The sequence below is a fragment of the Manis javanica genome, chromosome 8 (genome assembly GCF_040802235.1).
Source record: "Manis javanica isolate MJ-LG chromosome 8, MJ_LKY, whole genome shotgun sequence".
In the NCBI taxonomy this organism is placed as follows: Eukaryota; Metazoa; Chordata; class Mammalia; order Pholidota; family Manidae; genus Manis; species Manis javanica.
In genome coordinates, this window is record NC_133163.1 from 121,763,492 (window position 1) to 121,785,205 (window position 21,714).

General features: G+C 42.1%; 1 protein-coding gene across 9 annotated transcripts in view; it reads left to right on the forward strand.

The window, feature by feature from the left end:
- Positions 1–21,714, forward strand: part of PML (PML nuclear body scaffold) — a 45,141-nt gene continuing 23,427 nt past the window's right edge. For 2 of the 9 annotated variants that reach the window (XM_073212169.1, XM_073212168.1), the window contains exons 1-2: positions 1–236; positions 1,795–2,261. In XM_073212169.1, the coding sequence (XP_073068270.1) occupies positions 39–236; positions 1,795–2,261 (665 nt within the window). In that variant the 5' untranslated portion in view covers positions 1–38. Of the gene's footprint in view, positions 237–1,794; positions 2,262–8,783; positions 11,311–21,714 lie in introns of those variants that run through there. The other 7 variants (XM_073212167.1, XM_073212166.1, XM_073212174.1 and 4 more) reach the window with 4 other exon arrangements.

Sequence of the window (21,714 nt, forward strand, 5' to 3'; positions counted from 1 at the left end):
CCTCCCCCTCGGACAGCTCTGAACCCTCCTTTTGGCGCATGCCTCTCATTGCTCTTCTGCTCTCAAAGATCGAAACTGGGAATCGAAACTGCATAGTGCCCATGCAGCAGGAACCTGCACCCGCCGGATCTCCGGGTCCCCAACAGGACCCCGCACTGCCCCACACGCCCACCATGCCTCCCCCGGAGTCTCTCTCCGAAGGCCACCAGCCCAACCCCAGCCACAGCCCCACAGAGGTACTACTGGGTTTGGGGAGATGGGGTTTAGGCTTTGTTGATTTGCTAGGGTCGGGGAGAGGTGCGAAGAGAGAGGGAACCTTGGTCAAGTGCCTTAAACAGGGGCACAGAAAGGGAAAACTGGACACTGTGGTTCTGACCTTCCTGGCCGGGGTAGGGGTGGGGAGAGTAAAAAGGGGACAGATGAGTTAGAGGAGCCTCTCTGGGCTGATGCTGCACAAGCAGAGAGTGCGTGGAGTGCAAGAGGCTGCAGGTCAGTGACACTGGGGACTGGACTGTCCTGCCCACTCTGGCTACTTGCTTCTTAGCCCCTGGCTCAGATGAGGGAGCACAAATTAGGGAGAATGGTGCGAGCCCTATTGTGCCAGCCTGGAGCTGGGGCATGTCCCAGGTGTGGGAAAAAACAAAACCCATGTTCTCAGATCAGATAGTGGGCAACTGTGTCCTGGAGAAGAGAAGTGGCTTGGCTAAGAAGACCACACAGCTCCTGTGTTGGTTTCTCCTCTAGGAAGCCTTCTGGATCCTTTTCTTGAAACACCCTGTCTGCTCAACCGCCGTCCGTAAGGGGTTTATTAGGTCCTCCTCCTGCAAGCTTGCGCTTTCCTCTGCTCCTGGGCACACGCCCCAGCCTTCCGCCAGCACAGGAACTACAGGACTTGGATCACTTGCTATATGTTCTTCCAGACCCTTTTGCTCCCCTTCATGGAAGTACAAAGAACACCATATTTTGTGTGTGTGGTGAAATATATGTAACATACAATTAACCACTTTAACCTTGTCTGAGTGTACAATTCAGTGGCATTTAGTACATTCACAATGTTGTGTAGCCATCACCTCCCTCTATTTCCAGAATTTTTTCATCACTCCAAACTCTGTAAGCAAAGCTCGTTATTCCCGCTCCCCCCAGCCCCTGGTAACCTCTAATCTACTTTCTCTGAATTTGCCTATCCTTGATAGTTCATGTAAGTGGGACCACACAGCATTTGTCCCTTTGTGTTTTTCACTTAGCCTAATGTCTTCAAGGTTCTTACATGTAGCCTGCAGCAAAATTTCCTCTTTTTAAAGCTGAATACTATTCCATTATGTGTGTAGACACATTTTATTTATCCATCTGTTGATGGACACGTGGGCTGTATCCACCTTTTGGGTATTGTACTTATGTAATGCTATGAACAGGGGTAGTTCTATATTTAACTTTTTGAGACACTACCAAACTGTTATAAGCATTCTACATGAGGTTATATGATGAGCATTTAATGCATCTCCTTTCTAAATTGAGTTCCTTGAAGACAGAGATACGTCCTACGCATCCTTGTTTGTCAGGTCCTAGTACTGTCTGTGTCTTAGAGGAAGTAGATGCTCAATAAACTGTGGATGAGAGTGGGAAAGCCTGAGTAAACGGGGGATTGTGGTATTGATAAGCCTGGGTTTTGCGTCATCCAGTGACTGCCTGGAATGGAATAAGAAATCCCACTCCAGCTTCCAGCCATAGGGACCAATATCCAGTAGGGTGGAGACTCCTGGGACTTTACACATTACCTCCCTCTCTGGTCTGCAGCAAGCCACGGAGGAGGAGTTCCAGTTCCTACGATGCCAGAGCTGCCAGATAGAAGCCAAGTGCCCGAAGCTGCTGCCTTGTCTGCACACGCTGTGCTCAGGATGCCTGGAGGCACCGGGAATGCAGTGCCGCATCTGCCAGGTGCCCTGGCCGTCAGGTGCTGAGGCGCCTGCCCTGGATAACGTCTTCTTCGAGAGTCTCCAGCGACGCCTGTCGGTGCACCGGCAGATTGTAGACGCGCAGGCAGTTTGCACCCGTTGCCAAGAGCCTGCCGACTTCTGGTGCTTCGAGTGCGAGCAGCTTCTCTGCGCCAAATGCTTCGAGGCGCATCAGTGGTTCCTCAAGCACGAGTCGCAGCCGCTGTCAGAGCTCCGCAGCCAGTCGGTGCGCGAGTTCCTGGACGGCACGCGCAAGTCCAACAACATCTTCTGCTCCAACCCCAACCACCGCACCCCTACGCTGACCAGGTGAGTGGGCCGGCCCAGGGTGGGGCGCCGCATCCAAGAGCCAGACCGAAGGTGCGAGGAGCAGATCTAAGGAGTAACACAGCTGCAAACGTGGGACAAGTCCCTTCTAGGGAGGGTCTTGCAACTCAAAAAGGTGGTCCGCAGACCAGCAGCATCTGTAGCGATGACCACAACAAAAAAATGTATGCAATCCCATGTGAGTAGGTAATAATAGTTTCCACGTTACCCCTGTAATAAGTAATGTTGCAGCAGCATTTTTGCACACTTTTCCAGTAATTTCTTCAGAATAAATTTTTAGAAATGCCATTGCTGGGTGAAGGGGTATGAAAATTTTACAAATGCCCTTTAGAAAGTCTGACAGTGGAATTTTCCATAAAAGCTTACATGGGTTATCTCCATAAACTGAATTTTAGGATGCTGATGCAGGTAGGTAGTTTCTGTCTGAAAAGTCAAAACCACAACACTGTGCTATCTGGGAATATATGAAAAAAATTTTCAAATGCGGTTATAATTATTTTTATTAAACAGCACAGGATTTTAAATATTTCTTATAATACAGTTATACAGTTCAAAAAATTACAGTTTATAAAGACTAGGGGGCAAAGTCTCCATTCTGTGTCCCCATCTGCACTTCTCCCTCCCCCACCCACAGTTAGGCATTGTTACCAGTTTTTAATGCTTGCAGTTTCTTTGTGAATATATATGCAGTTAGGAGTGTATAGCCTCATAAGGTCTTATTTTCCCCCTTTTATCCAATGACAGTAACATACCCACCTGAACTTCTGCCACCCCCGCGACCCAAATAGACTACTTGTATAAGATTCCTATGTGTACTTTTTCTGGGGCGAGTCCGCTTGCAAAGTGAAGGCATCCTCTACCCATTGCTGACATACTCAGAACTACATTCCTGTTTAACTGAGTGTGATTTGCTTCCTGCTTGGAAATTTACCACTAGCACTACCAGAATGCTTTCCCCCAGATTCCTCAACAACGAATTTTATAGCTTGAATTTGGATTTCTTTGCTCATCGTGAAGGTTGAGAGCCAGTGGCTTCCGCGTGTTTATTGACTACTGTGTTTGTGTTTTCATTTGTGAATTGCCTGTTTCGGTCCTTCGCCTGTTTGTTTGTTGCAGGAATTAGTCTCCGATTCTAACAGCCTGTTAGAGTGCGAATGTTTTTCTCACGTTGACGTTCTAAATTGAGAAAGTCAAGTTCATATTTCTTTTAATATGTATTGTGTTTAAGTTTTTAGTTTTATAAAGTCCAAATCTATCAATCTCTTCCTTTATGGTACTTGGCTTTGATCATCCCAGGAAAAAATTTTCCCATGCCAATGTTAAAAATATTTTCTTATATTCTATCTTGGTAATTTGATGGCTTTGTTTTTATAATTAAATCTTGAATTCCTATGGGATTTATTTTTGTGCATAGTATAAGCTAGGAGTCCTTACTTTCTTTTCTGTTCAACGGAAATCCAGTTCTCTCAACAACTTTTATTAGTAATCCACTCTTGCCTTCACCCAAAATGCCCTATTTAATCATGTACTAAGTGCCCATATAGTCATGGGTATGTTTCTGAATTTCTGTTATGTGCCAACGATCGGCTGTTCCTCTGCTAATCCTTACTGCTTTAAGGAATTCTGTAGCTTTCTATTTAATAGGGCAAATTTCCATTCTCCAAAAGTAATTCTGCTTTTCTTTTGCTTACTATTTATGCAGTTTCAGAACTTACGTATTCACTAGGATTATGACTGAAATTGCATTAGTCTCTGGAGAGAATTGGCTTAGTCGCTGGTTACATCTTTTGGGTTTTACAGTTTTATTCACACAAATGTTGAACTTTTAAATTATAGTTAAATTTATAATATCTGAGAGTGTCGTGAATGGAATCTTTTTCCCTTACAATTTCCATCCGGTTATCATTAACGTTCACGAACGCTTTTGTATGCTAATGCATCTAGCTGTCTTTGAGCTCTTTTATTCTTATAAATTCTCCAGTTGATTCTTTCGGATTTTCCAGGAAAGCGATCATGTCATCTGCAAGCAATGAAACCTTCTTCTTTCCAGTGTGTCCTGTCTCTGCTGCTTTGTTTCGCTGGCCAGAACCACCTGAACAATATTGAATAATGTAAAGATGTGGTTGGAAAAGGCAATTTTATCTTGTTCCTGTCTTTCGTGAGAAAACCTTCTTATGTTTTCCTGTTTAGTGTGATGTTTATTATTGAGTTCCTTGGGTGACTTTAAAAATCACATGAAGAAACTTTCCTTCTATTTCTAGTTGACAGTTTTGTTGGTGTTATTTTGCTTTTAACTCAGGAATGGGTATTCTTTTGGGGAAATCCTTTCACCTTTTAGTATGATGAATTACAACAATAGGCTTCTTTCTGTTGAACCTTCTTTCAGTTCCCAGGAGGGAAAAGCTCTAACTGGTTGTGACACTACTATTTTAATTCACAGCTAGATTCCATTTAGTACTGTTTTCCTTAGGCCATTATCTATATTTAAAAATGCGATTATTTTTTCTGAGTATTTGTGATTTCTTTGTCATTTTGTACCCATCTTATACTAATCTCTTTCAGTGAATTTGTAAGCTTTTTTGGACATGATAATAAATACAAATTGCTTGTCATGGTGTCTGACACAGTATTAAGTACTCATGAAGTGTTAAAATCATTTTATAATTTCCCTGTTCTAGAACAGTTTAAAGAACATAAGCAATTCAGGCTTATGGAAATTTCTTGAAAAACTGTCCGAGGCTGGTGCCTTTTTTGAACAGTGGATTTTTTTTTGCTGCTTAATCTGGTTTGGATCTTGAGTTAGATTTTCTGGAAAAGTTTCCAGTTCATCCTGAGTTATCATTCATAATATAAAACTTTCTATACCTGTAATTATATTCCCTTTCTTATTTTTAATGTTGTGTATTTGTGGCTATCCTAGTGATCTTTTCTTTTTTTATTATCAAACATACATCACAGTGGTTCAACAGTCCCGCTCCCCCTCCCCCTTGGCAATCACTAGTCCCTTCTCAGTGTCTATGAATTAATGCTGTTTTGTTCCTTCTGTTTTTCTTTGTTTTTTTATTCCACAAATAAGTGAAATCATATGGTGTCTGTCTTTTTCCGCCTGGCTTATTTCACTGAGCATAATACCCTCTAGGTCCATCCATGTTGTTGCAAATGGCAGGATTTCTTTGCCTTTTATGGCTGAATAATATTCCATTGTATATATGTACCACATCTTCTTTATCCATTCATCTATTGATGGACACTGGTTGCTTCCATATCTTGGCTATTGCAAACAGTGCAACAATAAATATATGGATGCATGTCTGTTTCAATCAGGGTTTTTTTTTTTTTCTTCGTGTAAATTCCTAGGAGAGGAATTACTGGGTCAAATGGTATTTCTATTTCAAGTTTTTTGAGGAACCTCCATATTGCTTTTCACAGCAGTTGCACCAATTTACAGTCCCACCAATAGCACAGGAGGGTTTTTATTTCTCCACATCCTGGCCAGCATTTGTTGTTTCTTGTCTTTTGGATAGTGGCCATTCTAACTGGTGTGAGGAAATGTCTCATTGTGGTTTTAATTTGCATTTTCCTGGTGATTAATGATGTGCAGCATCTTTTCATGTGCCTCTTGGCCATTTGTATTTCTTCTTTGGAGAAGTGTCTGTTCAGGTCCTCCAACCATTTTTTGATTGGGTTATTTGTGTTTTAGGTGTTGAGGTGTATGAGTTCTTTATATATTTTGGATGTTAACCCCTTATCAGATGAGTCATTTATGAATATATTCTCTATACATGATCTTTTCAACATAGTAACTTCGGATCTTTCCTTATATTGCTTACTGATATTAATGTTTTCCTTTTTTCTAATTAGTCACTTTGTTTTTATCATTATTTTCTTTCTTCTACTTTCCTGTCATTATTCAGTATCCAACTTCATTTATTTGTGGTCATTATTATTTAATTTGAGTACTCCTGAGTATGACTTTGGCTATATCCCATAACTTTAATAAGAAGAGTTCTCATAGTCAATCAGTTCTCAAATACCTGTAATTTCAGTCTTCTCTCTTTTAAAAAATGTTCTCTTTGATGGGAGAGTTTTGAGAAAATGTGTTTGTAAAATTTCAAGTGCTTGTGATGTTTGGTTTCTATATTTGATATTAATTTCCACAATATGGTCAGTCAAAATATAAGAGTTATACATCTGAGATTATATTGAGATTTTCTTTGGGGCCTAACATATTCTTAAGACTTAAAAAAAATGTGTATTCTTTGTGTATACACACACACACACAAACACACACATACACACATATATAGCTCTTCTTTCTACACTTATCTTTTAATTGTTAATAAACACATTAAAACATGTGTGTGCATATATATGTGTTTTAATAAATATATTGAAACATGTGTATGTGTGTATATATATATATATATATATATATATACACAGATAAGATAAAACTGTTGGGAAGAAATTTCAGTTTGGAGGTGCAGGGAAGTCAGAGTGAAAGGTGAGGAAGGAATTCATCAAAGCAAGAATAGCAGGGAATGGCAGCTGCCTTGCAGGCAGCAGAGAGCAAGGAAGAACCGAGGGAGGAGAGGGAAGCTCACTGAACCCCTGCTCGGCCCAGGGCAGGTCCCTCGCCGACTGCTAAAGCCAGGGTCACCTGGTGTCCAATGTCCGCTTGGGTCTGCACAGCGTGGGAACTAAGTGTCTACTGCATGGAGTAGAGGACTGGATGGAGTGAGGTTATGTTCTGAGAACTTTCCAAAAGCAAAAAAAAGGAGATATTCAGGCGGGGTACTAGAGAGAGCCCGAGTGTACAGCTACAGCCCTGTCTGGGTCCCCAAGGCAAGGGGAACTTGCAAGCCCAAATCAGAGCTCAATAGCCCATCCCTGCTTACCTGGAATAGAACATAGAGAGTGATGCACTTGAAGAAAGGGGAGCAGGCAACCTCAGAGTGGAGGAACGCGTAGTGTTGGAGTGGAGGGGGTTTAGGGTCTGGGGTTCTATAGGGCCTTTTGAGTAGGGGTCAGCATAAAGCATGACGTATGCAGGTGATTCATAATTCCTTTGAAGTTTTGTCCTAAGAATGGTGTTTATTTAGGTGACTGTGTTGATCCCGATCTCAGCATTCTTTATCCACATAGGTTTATTTACACTTAGGAGGTCTATTTCCTGTCATGGTTACAAAGTTACTTAATTAAGGGGCTGAAAGAAGTGGAAGAATAGCATATAGATTCAGTTAAAGAATAAGGTGGGCATTTTCTGCAGGCTAAGATTTTACAGTGGCACATCCTTGTCCCATTTCCCTGATCTTTGGAACTTCAACGGATTAACTAATTAAGTCTGAGCCCTTTCTGGCTCTTTGGTTTTATCTGGTTAACTCTTTTGAGTCCCTTTTAGTCGGCTTTACTGGCCTTACTCTCTCTCCACCTGCTCATTTCTGTCTTTTTGCCTAAAACACTAATTAGTTTTATCTAATCTTATCTATTTAGAGAAAACTGATTTAGCATACTTTTTCTTCTCCCCCACTCATTCCCTTCCCATTTTCAGATTTAGTTTGAAATAACATGAAATTTCAGTTCTAGATTACTACCAAATTCTTATGCCTTTCCTAGTCTAAGAATCTTTTCTTAAGTTATTGTGTAATAATCATAACCAACTTGTTATCCATAATCTTGGATTTTAATTGGTTTCATTGCTCACAATAACTTTTTCCTTTAGCGTATCTTCTACTTTCTTGAATTATTTAATGTGATTAATTTCCCATAAGGCTGGCATAATTTAAGTAAATTTTTTGTTTGTTTTTCAGAAAGAGTTTTCTTTTTAGACCTTAAGTTTCTTATCTTGCATGTCCTACACATAAAGGCAAGTTTAGCTAGGTGTCAGATTCTCAGGTCACCATCACAGTTCTTTGATCCTGGAATATGTAAACATTGCTGCATAAGTTTCTGGCCTCCAGTGTTGCTCATGAGAAATTTAGTTATATTTTTCCTTTATGTGTAATCTGTTTTTGTTTGCTAAGGATTTTAATACAGTTTTTCTTTATTCTTAGGAATGAGTGATCAAGCTATATCTATGTATAGGTCTTTTTGCTTTTTTAAAATAATCCTCCATAACATTGTTGATCTGAAAATTCAAGTCTTTCTTCAGCTCAAAGAAATTTCTTCTACATTTTTATGTATTGATTTCCCTTCATTTGCTTTTCTTTTTGTAACTATTGATATATTGAGATTGGAGCTCCAAATTCATTTTTTACATCTTTAATATTATTTTTATTAATTCTGTTACTTTGCCTTTTTTCTTCCAGATTCTCAGAGTTCCTTGAATTGATTTTCTAAATCACCAACACCCTTTTTTTGTTTTTAGGAGACTCCTTTCTACTGTTTACTCGCTATGTGGAGTAGTGGGATTTTTGTGGGGGTGAGGGGTGGGGGAGTGTTGTATGTGTGTGTGTGTGTGTGTGTGTTTTCCTAGCAATGTTTTTTAGTCGCCAAAAAAAGACAATGGTCTCAGGATGCTTTTTCTTGTTAGCCTGTTTTTGTTTTTTCAATGTAGTATGTTCATAAATCTCCCTGAAAAACAAACTTAGAATTTTTAGAAGTTTTGTTTCCTATATTACTCTTTTTCAGTGTGGAACAGGAATCAGTTTGGTCCCCGTTTTGGCTGCTGATTGTCTTTATAGGTCCTGTGGTTCTGTGTTGTCTGCTCACAGGTAAATGTTGACACCCAGATTGAACAGTTTTAGTAGCTGATAGGAGCTGGCAACAATCATGTAAACCTCCCAGTAAGAACAGGGCCTCTTCTGAGAGCCTCAAATGATGGTAACTTAAAAGTGGTCCCACCTCTAATGGGGGGTCAGGGATGGATTTCCCCTTGGGTACATTGGGCAAGGCTGGTCCAGTCAGCAAGAGGGCAGGATCCCAGTCCCTTGAGCACGTGGATGGCTTTAGAAACCCACAGTTTTACTTACAAATTCATATAAACACACTCAATAATTCACATTGTTTCACCATTAACCAGTGGTCTCTGGAAAAGCTCAGTGTTGTTTTTCTGCACAAAATCTCAGGGCCATAAGTATCCCACAATTTCTTCAGGTCACAAATCAGTAATAAACCACTCCATCCTTGACGTCGTCGAGCTGATTTAGGACTCATGCTGGGGTGCGGCGCCAGGAGGGGCTTTAAGCTGTGATTCTCCCTGGGACTGTGTCTGCCTTGGGCCCATTGGCATTTGATCGTCATGTCGAAGGAGCCCATTCTTTCAGGCCCCTTTCCTACTGTTTGGTGGGCTTTGTGTTAGGTGCTAGGGTGTAAATATAAACTGATAGAGCTCTGGCCCTCCATGAGGTCACAGTCTGGTGGAGGAACCAGGTCTGCATTAACAGTTAAAGCTGTGAAGTGCTTTGAGGAAACCTGCCCACAGCGTGCTTTGATAGTTGCCCATACCACACTCTTCTCTGCCCTTTGCCCGTGGTCCTGTCTGGCAATGTGTGCGCTCAGTCAGTCTGTTCAAGGGCAGTGAAAAGAAGGAAGGCAGGTACGAAGGAGAGTGATCTCAGAACAGGCCACCTGCACAGTCTGCATTGGCTGGGGAAGGCAGCCTCCAAGTGGTGCCACTGAGCCTGCCACTAGAGAAAGAGAAATGGCATTGAGGGGGCTGCATGTGCACAGGGAGAGGCACTCGGGAGCCTGCTGCACTTCAGGAACTGCCGCGAGAGGATGTGCCTGAGGGAGGGGCTAGAAGGGTGAGCCAGGCTCAGACGTGGGGGCTTGGAGGAAGTAGGACTTTATCCTATTTCCAGGACAGAACGTTCTCAGTTTGGACGCTATGTGGGGCTCTGTTGGAAACCCACTGTATTAAGGCAGAAAGGGAAATGATCAGATGCTCTCTCTGTATTGTGATTCTTTGATTGCAGTGAGCAAGTTGGGGAGCAGGGAGACCAGTATTGTTTCTTTGGCTGCATGCTTACTTATATTTCACCCCATTCCATAAAGAATTTGAGGAGATTTACCACCATACTGTTGCGTATAGGTACCCAACAGAAACTGAAGCAAAGAATCTGGACCAGGGAAGAGGAGATCCATTAGGAGCCTGAGGCCAGGATACAGATGGGAATGAGACCTGCAGGAATGTAGAGACGGAGGGGTGGGGAGAGGGCCAGAGTCTCACACCGCCAGGGCCCGCCTGATCTGGAGGTCAAGGTGGATGCCAGCCTTACTATTGTATGTGTTCAGGAGTGCTGGGGAATGCCTTCTGCCCGGAGTGATATGGGTCTAGGACTGCCCGTGGAGCTGAGACCCATGTCTGGGTGGTCACCAAGCTTGGCCAAACGGAGTGGGGGGATTCATGCAGGATCATCAAAACTTGTAGCCAGAAGAGCTTGAATGACAGTTGAGCAGAGAAAACAAAAAACCTAATAATCAAGTTTGAGGCATGTGATGAGGTCATCACTGGGAAAAGAGTTCCCAAGACCAGAAGTAGGAATGATTGGCAACATGTAGGGGACAGGCGTGCTGGACAGAGGAGGGTCCAGAGGAGGGTTCTCAAGGCAGAGGCAGGCAGCATGCAGTGGCAAAGCTGGTGGCAAAGAAGGGAAGGGCTGCTAACTAAAGAGGAAGTGGAAAAGGCAGATCCCTATGGGCCAGCTTAGGTCTGGGGCTTGTGGGAGGAAGCCAGATGTCAAGGGTTAAACTAAGGAGCCCCCTTGCCCTCATGAACTGAGTGCCTCCTGAAAGTCTGTACCCTAGATGTCTGGCTGGCCTCACCCTGGCCCCGCCTGGTGCCCTCTTGGTACCCTCCATGTAGGTATCAGGAAGTTGCATCTTACCGGGGATTGGTGATCTTACTGGGGTTGAATGCTGGCCTGGGAGGAGCCTCACAGGGCTGCTTCGCGTCGTGATCACTGCTGCCAGGGGAATACAATCCCTCTCTTTGAAATCTGAATCTGCACAGGGTTTCTTTCTGCAGATAAGTTGCCAGTATGAACAGCCCTGTGTCCCACGGCAGGGACACATCAGAAGACATGTTCAGGTAAAGGACTGCGCCAGTTTTAAGGAGGAGGAGTCGTGTTTAATTGGGGGGATCAGGGAAAACTTGAAAGAGCTGACATTTGAGCTGTTCCTTGAAGAGGTTTGTCTTTATGAGTTGTAACTAAAACAAATCTATAAATTGGAAACAAATTTTTAGTTAAGTGGCTTAAGCAAAAAACAATGGGTGAACAGCTTATGTAAGTGAATAGGGTTGTGGCTGGCTTCTGACCTGACCCGATTAGATATTCGAATTGTATCACGATGACCTACTTTGTATCTCTCGTGGCCTGGCTTTCCTCCAAGTCAGCTCCATTCACAGAAGGGTATCTCCCTCTTGGTTGCCAGATGATTGCAGAAGCTCCAGAGCTTATACACACTCATCTTCAAACCCAGAGGGAACAGCAAGCTTCTCTTCCTCAAATCCTAAACCAAGTCTCAGTGCATCTCTGACTGGATCAGGTTCCTGTCCATGAAAGGCTCCCCGAGGCTGCAGGGGGGATACTCGGATGTCTTAAGCCTGAGTCACATGGGCTCACATGTGACTTAGTTCAGCAAAGCCCAGGGGCTGAGATTGGGGAGTGTGTGGCTCCCTTCAGGGGAAGTATAATTCCATATGGTACAAAGGGAAAGAAGAAGGTGCCCTTAATACATCTTGGAAGAATGTCTGGCCAGCACTGCAAATAAAAGCAAAGAAGAGAAAAGATCCAAGGGTGTGGCTTGTAGTGGAGCAGAAACCAAAGTGCAGGGGACAGGTTTGAAGCCAGCCTCAAGTGAAGCTTCCCAACCCCTTGGTAGCTGGGCAGCCCCTTTTCAATAAGATGCTTTCCCCTTTCCATATGGTCAGAGAATGAGCTGTTCCGTTGGATTTTACCTTGGTAACACTGCGTTAAAGGGCACTTTCCTGTCTTTTGAGATGTTATTCCTGGGCTGTTATCTTGATTCCCACACCCTTTTGGAAGATTATTGAGGAAGAGAGATCTGTTCCCCTTTATAAATGGGGTGAGAGGCCAGAGCATTAATGGGAGCTAACCCCCAAATAGGAGTTCTTATCCCAGTCAGGGCCAGAACAGGCCTCAGAGGTTCCCGACTATCGATACGTACAACCTCTTCTGATACCTCTGGCCTCTACGGCCAGGCAGTGCGAAAAAGGATTCTGAAAGCTGCTTGCTTAGAACTCAGTATATTGTCCCTTAGAATTAGATTATTAAAAGGAAGCATGCTATTTAAGCAATGTTAAATTTAATTTTCCTTGACTGTAACAGAAGACACTGAAGTAACATGGGGCTTGCTGAGCTTCAAAGAAGTGTTTCTTCATCCTAAAATACTTCCTAAAAAAATGTAAGATTAAGGGAAAAAATTACCAAAACATTATACGGTTGGAGTCATGATAGTCTGTTTTTAGTGAAACACTTCCATTTTAGACAGTAGTAACCGAGGCTGTGGCTAGAAAAGACCAGGATGGTTCACTTTCATATGTTGAGTCTTGATTCTATGTCGAAATAGCTCTGATGCACAGCATTGGTCCTTTTACTTTCACATCACTTATCACAGATTCTTTATTTTGATTCAGCTCTAATTGGATGGATGTTGTCAATAAGGTTTTTTTGTTTTTCAATGCCTCGAGTCTCTTGGTGATGGGAATGCCTACTTGTTGCTCTTATATTTGAATGACATCTTGGCTGGGCATAATACCCCTGGGCCACACTCTTTCCTTTAGAACTTTGTAGACTTTGCAGCATTGTCTTCCAGCATCGAATGTTCACAAGGAGAGGGCCGAGGCCAGATTCATCTGCCTCTTCTGTCCGGATGCTTAAAGATATTTTTCATTCTTCGAGTTTATTAATTTAACCAAGACAGCTTGGCATTGAGTAGTTCGTATCGGATTATTCTGGAACCTGGCGTGCTCCTTCAATCTAAAGGCCAGTTCGCTTCAGTGAGATTTCTTGCTCCGCCTCTTCCTCATTTTCCTTTTTAATTTATTATTTCTTAAAGTTTTTTTCAGATTAGTAATCTTAGCAGAATTACTATAATTTGGGGGGATATATTTAATGGCTATTGAATGAATAACAAAGATTAGAATCACAGCCTACGTTCAAAGCGGTATAAAATCATTTTGTACATATTTTTATAAAAGTTGAGAAAATCAAAACTGTCACATGAGACGTTACTGCCTGTTTTCTATTTTACCAGATTCTATTAACATTTAATGATTAACATTAGGCACTGAATTTTGTAACCAATTCCTGCTCTGGCATAATCTACAGTTTAGATTTGTTCTGCCAAAGCTGTTAGAATTGGTGAAGGATTTTGAGATTGGTATAACTAAATAGAAAACCTGCCTGCTTATACCATGTGCTACTTAACTAATACAGTGTTAACTTACTGTTAACTTTAATCGTCAAATGTTGTTCTCTTATTCATGGCTAATTAACTGATTATTTTAGCTATGTCCATCTCTTTTGCCATTTCATTTACTGAAATTAGATTGGGTTTACAAAGCTTGATGGTCAGTTTACTCATCTGTGTGATAAACTTTGTCTTATGGCCTTGGAACATTTGCTGTCATGTAAAATCATACTGCATTAATGTTCACCACTATTCAATGCTGTGTAACGGTACCACATTATTATAAAAATCAGTGACTGTCCTCAAGTTACCTTTGTTTCAAAAACTCCTTCATCAGCATATAATTCATGTGGTGCTTTCAAAATTTTTTTGCACTTGGTACTATTCCAACCATACTTCTGAGGGGCATCATTGCAATCACCTTAGCATATAACAGTTTAGGAATACCATGTTGGTGGCACTGGGAAGAGTTGATTGGAGAGACCAGAGGCAGGGAGGCCCATTAAGGGACAGTGTGCTGAAGGAGGTAAGCCATGACTGGCACAGGAACAAAAACAGTAGTGGTGGGAACTGAGGTGGCACATCTAGGAACCAAGATTCTGCCTTAATCATCTTTACATCCTACCCCTATGCCTGCGCGTAGTTGGTACTCAGTCGATTTCCTTAAGTAGATGAAGGTAGAATCAACAAGACTGAATGATGAATTAATGTTGAAGTGGAAGAAGGCGGGGAGGGAACTGGAATTCCCCTCGGTCTCTGGCTTGAGTGCCTTTTGAATGGTAGTGCCATTCACTGCTGAGCAGATTGCCGGGAGGGGCAGAGGACCCGTGCAGCAAAGCATCTGCCGCCTACTCAGTGGGGGATGTGGCCCAACAGAACGCTGCCCACCGTGGACATGCCAGCTCTGTGTCTTGCAAGCAAGGACCTGCCCTGAAAGGAGTGGGGAAGGACACAAGAAGGGGAAACCCTTCTTGGGTGCGGGGCCAGCCTGAGACAATAGTGTGGAACACGCTAGGCTTCCTCCTCTCATCTTTTCTTGATGCTTCTCTCAACGTCTAGGATCTTCCTCTCTGAGCCCTCAGATCCTCCCGTCTCTGCAACCACCTTCTCAACCAATGACTAGTTGGAGGAGGGGAGGTCAGTAAGAATAATGCTTTTGCTCATTAAATATCCCAGGCTCTACACTTAATCATCTCCTGTCCTGGTTTAGAAAGCTTGTTTCCTCAACTATGTCAGCTCAGCATGTAGCAGGAAAACAGTCCTATTAAATGCACCAGTACTACTGTGTAAATGACCGATGGGTCCCTTTAATTACCCTCTAGCTAATTATTTGAGTTTCCAAAGGAGGCACTCCTTGGGCTGCTCCACCAAAGTGAAAGCTCCCAGTTGCTGTTATGGAGATGAGGGAGGTGGAGTGGAGGGTGTTCCAGTTCCCATTCAGGCAAGCCAGGCTCTGCCTAGAGGCCTACTTCAGGGGCCTGTCCTGGCCTGGGGACAGCTCTCCTCCACTGGGCCCATTTTCTAGGACTTTTACTTCCTGCTTTTCTGAGCTACCCTGTTTCCTAGAATAGCAGAAGTGGCATGCTGCTTTGATCCTCGCAGGAGGTATGGCTGGACTGGGGTGGCCTGTGCATACTGGGAAGGGGGGAGCCCGGAGACCACACTCAGTGGTGACATGTCCTTATTTTCTGAGGTTGAGAAGTTCCTCCTCCACTATCCTCTGCCAATACTTGTGTAATTAATGCCCCTCTACTTTTATGACTCGAGAATGTGCCGTGTGTACCTGGCACTGTGCAGGCTCCTTCACGTACACCTGCCCATCTCAAGGCCTCGGGGCCAGGAACCTAAAGAGCTTAGACAGGCCCAAGTGTGTCCACCTCCAGAGCCCGTAACCTTTCTGCTGTCAGGTGGCCTCTGGCACGGCAATTTAAACACAGGCAGCCTTAGGGTGGGCAGATTGAGAACCCAGGAAACTCACTGGGGCTTCCATTAAAATATTAACAACGTAGTCAACTTACTGAACAGTCGTGAAGGGATAAGCAAAACAATATACTCAGAGAGGAGAAAGAAAGAGCTGTGTGGTAATTCCCAGAAGGGATGTTCTTTGAGGGTTTCCTATTGCCTTCTATTTAAAATCCAAATGCCTTTGCTTAGAATTAAAACGTTTGGAAAATCTAAGTAGGTGAAAGAGGAGAGGAAGAAAGAGAAAGAGGTTAATTAACTCCTGTCAATGTAAACTTTCCCCTTTTCTTGCTGCTGTCTCTATAATCATCTAAAATAAAATGGACCACACTTAGTGTTCCATAACTTGCTTTTCTTATCATTAGGAAGTTCCAAATGTCTTTCCAAAAATATATATAGTTCTGTATTTTTAGGTAGTGTCATCTGTTGATTGTATGATGTTTTTTTTTTCTTTTCTTCAGTGGGTATAAGAGTTTATAGTCAACTATAGTATGTCCACAGTGTTACTTTTCACATTTAACTCTGTTATCGATTGGCATTGTAGGCCAAGGAGATCATAACTGGTCCTGGGTGTCAGCCCCTTAATGGGTTATTTCAGATTCAGGGTCTGCACCTTAATCTTCTCAGAAAGCTGGGGGCTTTCAGACCCAAAGGGTCTGATTCAGGCTGACTAGATCCCAGGGATCTGCTTTCATTTGTCCATGTCCATCTAGAGAGGGTGAGGGTGGCCGATTTCCCTAGAGAAATTTGGGCAGAGAGGGTTTATGAATAGGACCCAGCAGAGGCTCTGGTCACCCCAGGAAGTCTCGCTCCCCCTCCAGCCAGGCCACACTCGCGAGGCCCCTGTCAGGCCTGCAGCGCTCTCTGAGGAAGGGGGCCCAGCTTCAGGCTCAGCACCTCTCCCACTGGCCCAAAGCAGGGACAATAACAACTGGTTCTAATTCTCTTCCCTTTTTCCCCCACACCCTACGTAGTTGCCCACATTTATTAGTATTCTGTTCTTTAATTTAGCACATATGTAATACTCTAACAAGGTTCAACATGAAAGCAATCTAAAGGCATAAAGAGAAAGGCCTTACTCCATCTCTGCCTTGTCCATCTATAACGACTATAGTTAATTTGTGTGTCCTTTTAAGATTTCCTTATTCAGATGTAATTGAATATGAATATATTCTTATTTGTCTCCATTCTTACACAAAAAGTAGCATACACTTAGACACTTTGAGTTTTTTTTACTTAAAATATACATCATAAAATGTAAATATAAAATATTATATGCTGGTTATAATTTTAACATTTTATGTATTAGCTCATTTAATCTTTCTAATGGTCCTATTATTATCCTGATTTTGCCATGGAGATTTTTCCATATAAAAAGCTTCCTCAATTTGTACAGATACCTAGTATTCCAGTGTTTACATACATATTACATAGTATTACAGTACGTAATTTATGTAACTCGTTGCCTAGTGTTGGAGACTTAGGTTCTGTTTATTGCTGCCATGGGCTCTGTTGCATTGTACAGATGTTACTTTGTACATATGGAGATACATCTGCAGGATGGATACCTAGAAGGGGGACTGCTAGGTCAAAGGACACATGTGTAATCTTGATGGATATTGTCAAACAGCTCTCTATAAACAGTTATCAGTTCATTTCATAATTGTTTAGCATTTCTCATTAGTAGTGTCATTGGTGAGCACTAGTATGTCAGCCAATTATAGTAATCATAGTCTACAGCACTCCCATATGAGGTGGGAACTATCACTGTTTTACAGATAAGAAAACTGAGGTGCAGAGAGGTTAAGTGACCTGGCAAGGACACAGAGCTGAGACTGGAGCCCCATCTGCCCAGCTCTTTTCTCTGTTCCACCTGCCACTTACCTCAGGCACCGCCATGCCTCTTGGCAATGGGCATGTATTACTTAGATTGGATTTCCTGGGGCTGAAAGAGCTGAATCCTTCTGACCCACTGGTAACCCTTATTCTCCTTTCCCACACTCTGGGCTCTCCAGGAAACCTCTGCTAGCCTGATAGGAGGATCAAGCCCTGAGACCTTATCTTTCTGGGTGACTTGGAAAGGCTGAAAGCTGGCAAAGCTGAGGACTAGTGCCCAGTACCACAATTCTGGAGTCGGGTTGGCCAACAGACACCCTTTTGGCAGTTTCAGGACAAGCTGATCGGAGTAACTGAGACCAAGATGGCCCCAGCTAAGATCCTTTCTCTTGGCCTCAGGTGGGCTGACTTATTACCATTGCTGGTGAGAATCAATTACGGTATTTCTGGGGAAGTAACTAACAATATTTTTCCTGGTAATAATTGAAGAGACAGCATTACATTATTTCAGAGCATGAACTCTGAGCCAGACTACCCAGGTTTATATTCGTTTTATTGCTGCTGTAACAAAGTACCACAAAATTAGGGATTAAAAATGTTATAGTTAATTATGATGTGCCTCTGGAGGTCAGAAGTCTGCAGGGGTCTCACTGAGATAAAGTCAGGATGTCAGTAGGGCTGTGTTCCTTCTGGAGCCTCCTGGGGAGACTCCATTTTCTTGCCTTTTCCAGCTTCTAGAGACTGCCTGCTTTGCTTGGTTTGTGACCCCCTTCTATCTTCAAAGCCTCTGCTTTCATCATCACGTCTCCCCTCTCTCCCCTCCTACCTGCCCCTCTTGTCTTTATAAGGACTCTTGTGATTACATTGCATCCACCCAGTGAATCCTGGATAATCTCCCCACCTCAAGACCCTTAATTTAATCACATTGCAAATTCCTTTTTGCCATATAGGGTGACATACTCAGGTTTTAGGAATTAGTACATGGACAAGAGCCATTATTCTGCCTACACAGTTTGCATCTGGACTCTTCCGCTTACTGTGTGACCTTGGACAAGTCATTGTACCTCTTCGGTTTTTCCATCTTTAAAATGGGGATAGTAAGAATTCCTACTCTTGGTTGATATTTACCAAATGCTTATAATAATGTCTAGCATGTAGTAAATGCTGCTTGCTAAATGTATTAATCAATAAAAATATACATGCTCTTTGATCTAGCAATCCTATTATTTGTAATTATTTGTAATGTTTTTATAGAAACAAAATCATCCACATATTAGGCTACATAAAGCAATGTCTATATTGGGGGAAAAAGCCCAAACAGGAAATCACTGGCATGTCCATTAACAGAGAATAACTGAATCAGTTGTGGCGCATCTGGAATATAATGGAGGTATTAAAGAGAATACATTAGATCTATACTTAAAGATGTAAAGGAATGTCCTGACAAAAGTTAAATTAGGGGAGGAAGCTACAAAATAAATGGTGTAGCATGATGTCTTTTTTTTTTAAAGAACAAACATCAACTCCCCAGAATTGTTGTTTATATTTTAGCCAATTATTTAACCTCAGAATGTACTGGTTTCTTCATTTATGAAATGAGGCTGACACCAGTTCTACCTTATGAAACTCTAGTGAGGATAAATGGGATCAAATGTATAAATCCTTAGAATCCTGCAAGCAGCTGGTTAGCACGGATATTTATGTAGTGGTTTTTTTTGTTTTTTTTTTTGAGAGGGCATCTCTCATATTTATTGATCAAATGGTTGTTAACAACAATAAAATTCTGTATAGGGGAGTCAATGCTCAATGCACAATCATTAATCCACCCCAAGCCTAATTCTCTTCAGTCTCCAATCTTCTGAAGCATAACGAACAAGTTCTTACATGGTGAACAAATTCTTACATAGTGAATAAGTTCTTACATGGTGAACAGTACAAGGGCAGTCATCACAGAAACTTTTGGTTTTGATCACGCATTATGAACTATAAACAATCAGGTCAAATATAAATATTCGTTTGATTTTTATACTTGATTTATATGTGAATCCCACATTTCTTCCTTTATTATTATTATTATTATTTTTAATAAAATGCTGAAGTGGTAGGTAGATGCGAGATAAAGGTAGAAAACATAGTTTAGTGTTGTAAGAGAGCAAATGTAGATGATCAGGTGTGTGCCTGTAGACTATGTGCTAATCTGAGCTAGACAAGGGCAATAAAACATCCACGGATGCAGAAGATTTCTCTCAAAACAGGGGGGGTGAGGTTCTAAGCCTCACCTCTATTGATCCCCAATTTCTCACCTGATGGCCCCCCTGCAACTGTGCCTGTCTTAGGTTGTTCCTCCCTTGAGGAATCTTACCCGTCTCTGGCTAACCAGTCATCTTCCGGGGCCATACAGGGAAATGTAAAGTTGGTAAGTGAGAGAGAAGCCTTATTGTTTGAAAAGGTTAGCTTTTTACTTCTTTGCAGATTTATGCCCTGTGGCTTCTATGCCCAGCATTTGTCTTGAGGTATCTTTACCACTTGGAAGAATTATGATACTCGGTGAATTCGATATGAGGCACGAATTCTATTTAATGGTTATAATTAGGAAGGAAGAAGAAAAGCTATGGAGGTAGCAGATGGAAGAAAACATGGGAAGATTGATTATTTCTTTGACATATCTTCTTGTAGAGTAACTTAAGCATGTATAGGTTTTAAGCTACTAATTAAATTGTGCACAGACATTAACATAATAGGAATACAGTTACATAACCAAAGCAGATTTATAATTACCAGCCATCTCCAGTGAAGCCAAGAAAATCAGTTAGGCACCCTAGGCATTTGTGAAAATTTGTCTCTGATATAATGGATATTGTCCAACTGTACTTGAACAGTCTGAGAGAAATCAGACAAATTAAAACAACCCAGTCCTGGGAACTGTTCACATCCCATATGTTCTTTTAACAGTAGAAAGTCTGTAGTTGTAAGATTTTGGCGCGCTACAACTTGCACTTCTCCTAATTCTTGGTTGAGTTCCAACAGTATAGATCCAGTCAAATTTGTTGTTTCACTGTATGCACAGGCCAGCTTAGTCATCTCCTTCTTCATTCCCATGGCAAGTCCAGGAACCGGTGGGATGAATGCAGCTACAACTGCAGCATCGCCTGGATCTTTGTTGAGGTTTTTTGATGATCATCTTCTGGTATGACTCTTCCAGAGAGTGCTGATGTTGGAAGTTCTTCTTCCTATCGTATCTTAGTTTATTTTCTGGGTAGCCAAATTAGGCTTTGATCCTCTGTATAAACACAAACAGACCCTTTGCCCACACTTTGATATGCCCTTTATACCATTGTGTAGAACTCATTGGAGGTCACCACCCAGGAACTGCTTTTTTTTTTTTTAAGAGAAAGGAATATTATCAGAAAAGTGTACCTCCATAGCTGATCATCTGACACCCTTTAAGTGATCAAAATTAAGGATATTTAAAGCATGCATTAATCGTTGATTTACAGTTAGTTTTATCCTATCAGGGAGTAATCCCCCTTTTCTTTCTTTCTTTTTTTTTTGTTATCTTTAATCTACACTTACATGAAGAATATTATGTTTACTAGGCTCTCCCCTATACCAGGTCCCCCCTATAAACCCCTTTACAGTCACTGTCCATCAGCATAGCAAAATACCATAGAATCACTACTTGTCTTCTCTGTGTTGTACAGCCCTCCCCTTTCTCCCACCCCCTCCTATGCATGCTAATCTTAATACCCCCCTTCCTCTTCCCCCACCTTATCCCTCCCTACCCACCCATCCTCCCCAGTTCCTTTCCCTTTGGTACCTGTTAGTTCATTCTTGGGTTCTGTGATTCCGCTGCTGTTTTGTTCCTTCAGTTTTTCCTTTGTTCTTATACTCCACAGATGAGTGAAATCATTTGGTATTTCTCTTTCTCTGCTTGGCTTATTTCACTGAGCATAATACCCTCCAGCTCCATCCATGTTGCTGCAAATGGTAGGATTTGCCCTCTTCTTATGGCTGAGTAGTATTCCATTGTGTATATGTACCACATCTTCTTTATCCATTCATCTACCGATGGACATTTAGGTTGCTTCCAATTCTTGGCTATTGTAAACAGTGCTGCGATAAACATAGGGGTGCATCTGTCTTTCTCAAACTTGATTGCTGCGTTCTTAGGGTAAATTCCTAGGAGTGGAATTCCTGGGTCAAATGGTAAGTCTGTTTTGAGCATTTTGATGAACCTCCATACTGCTTTCCACAATGGTTG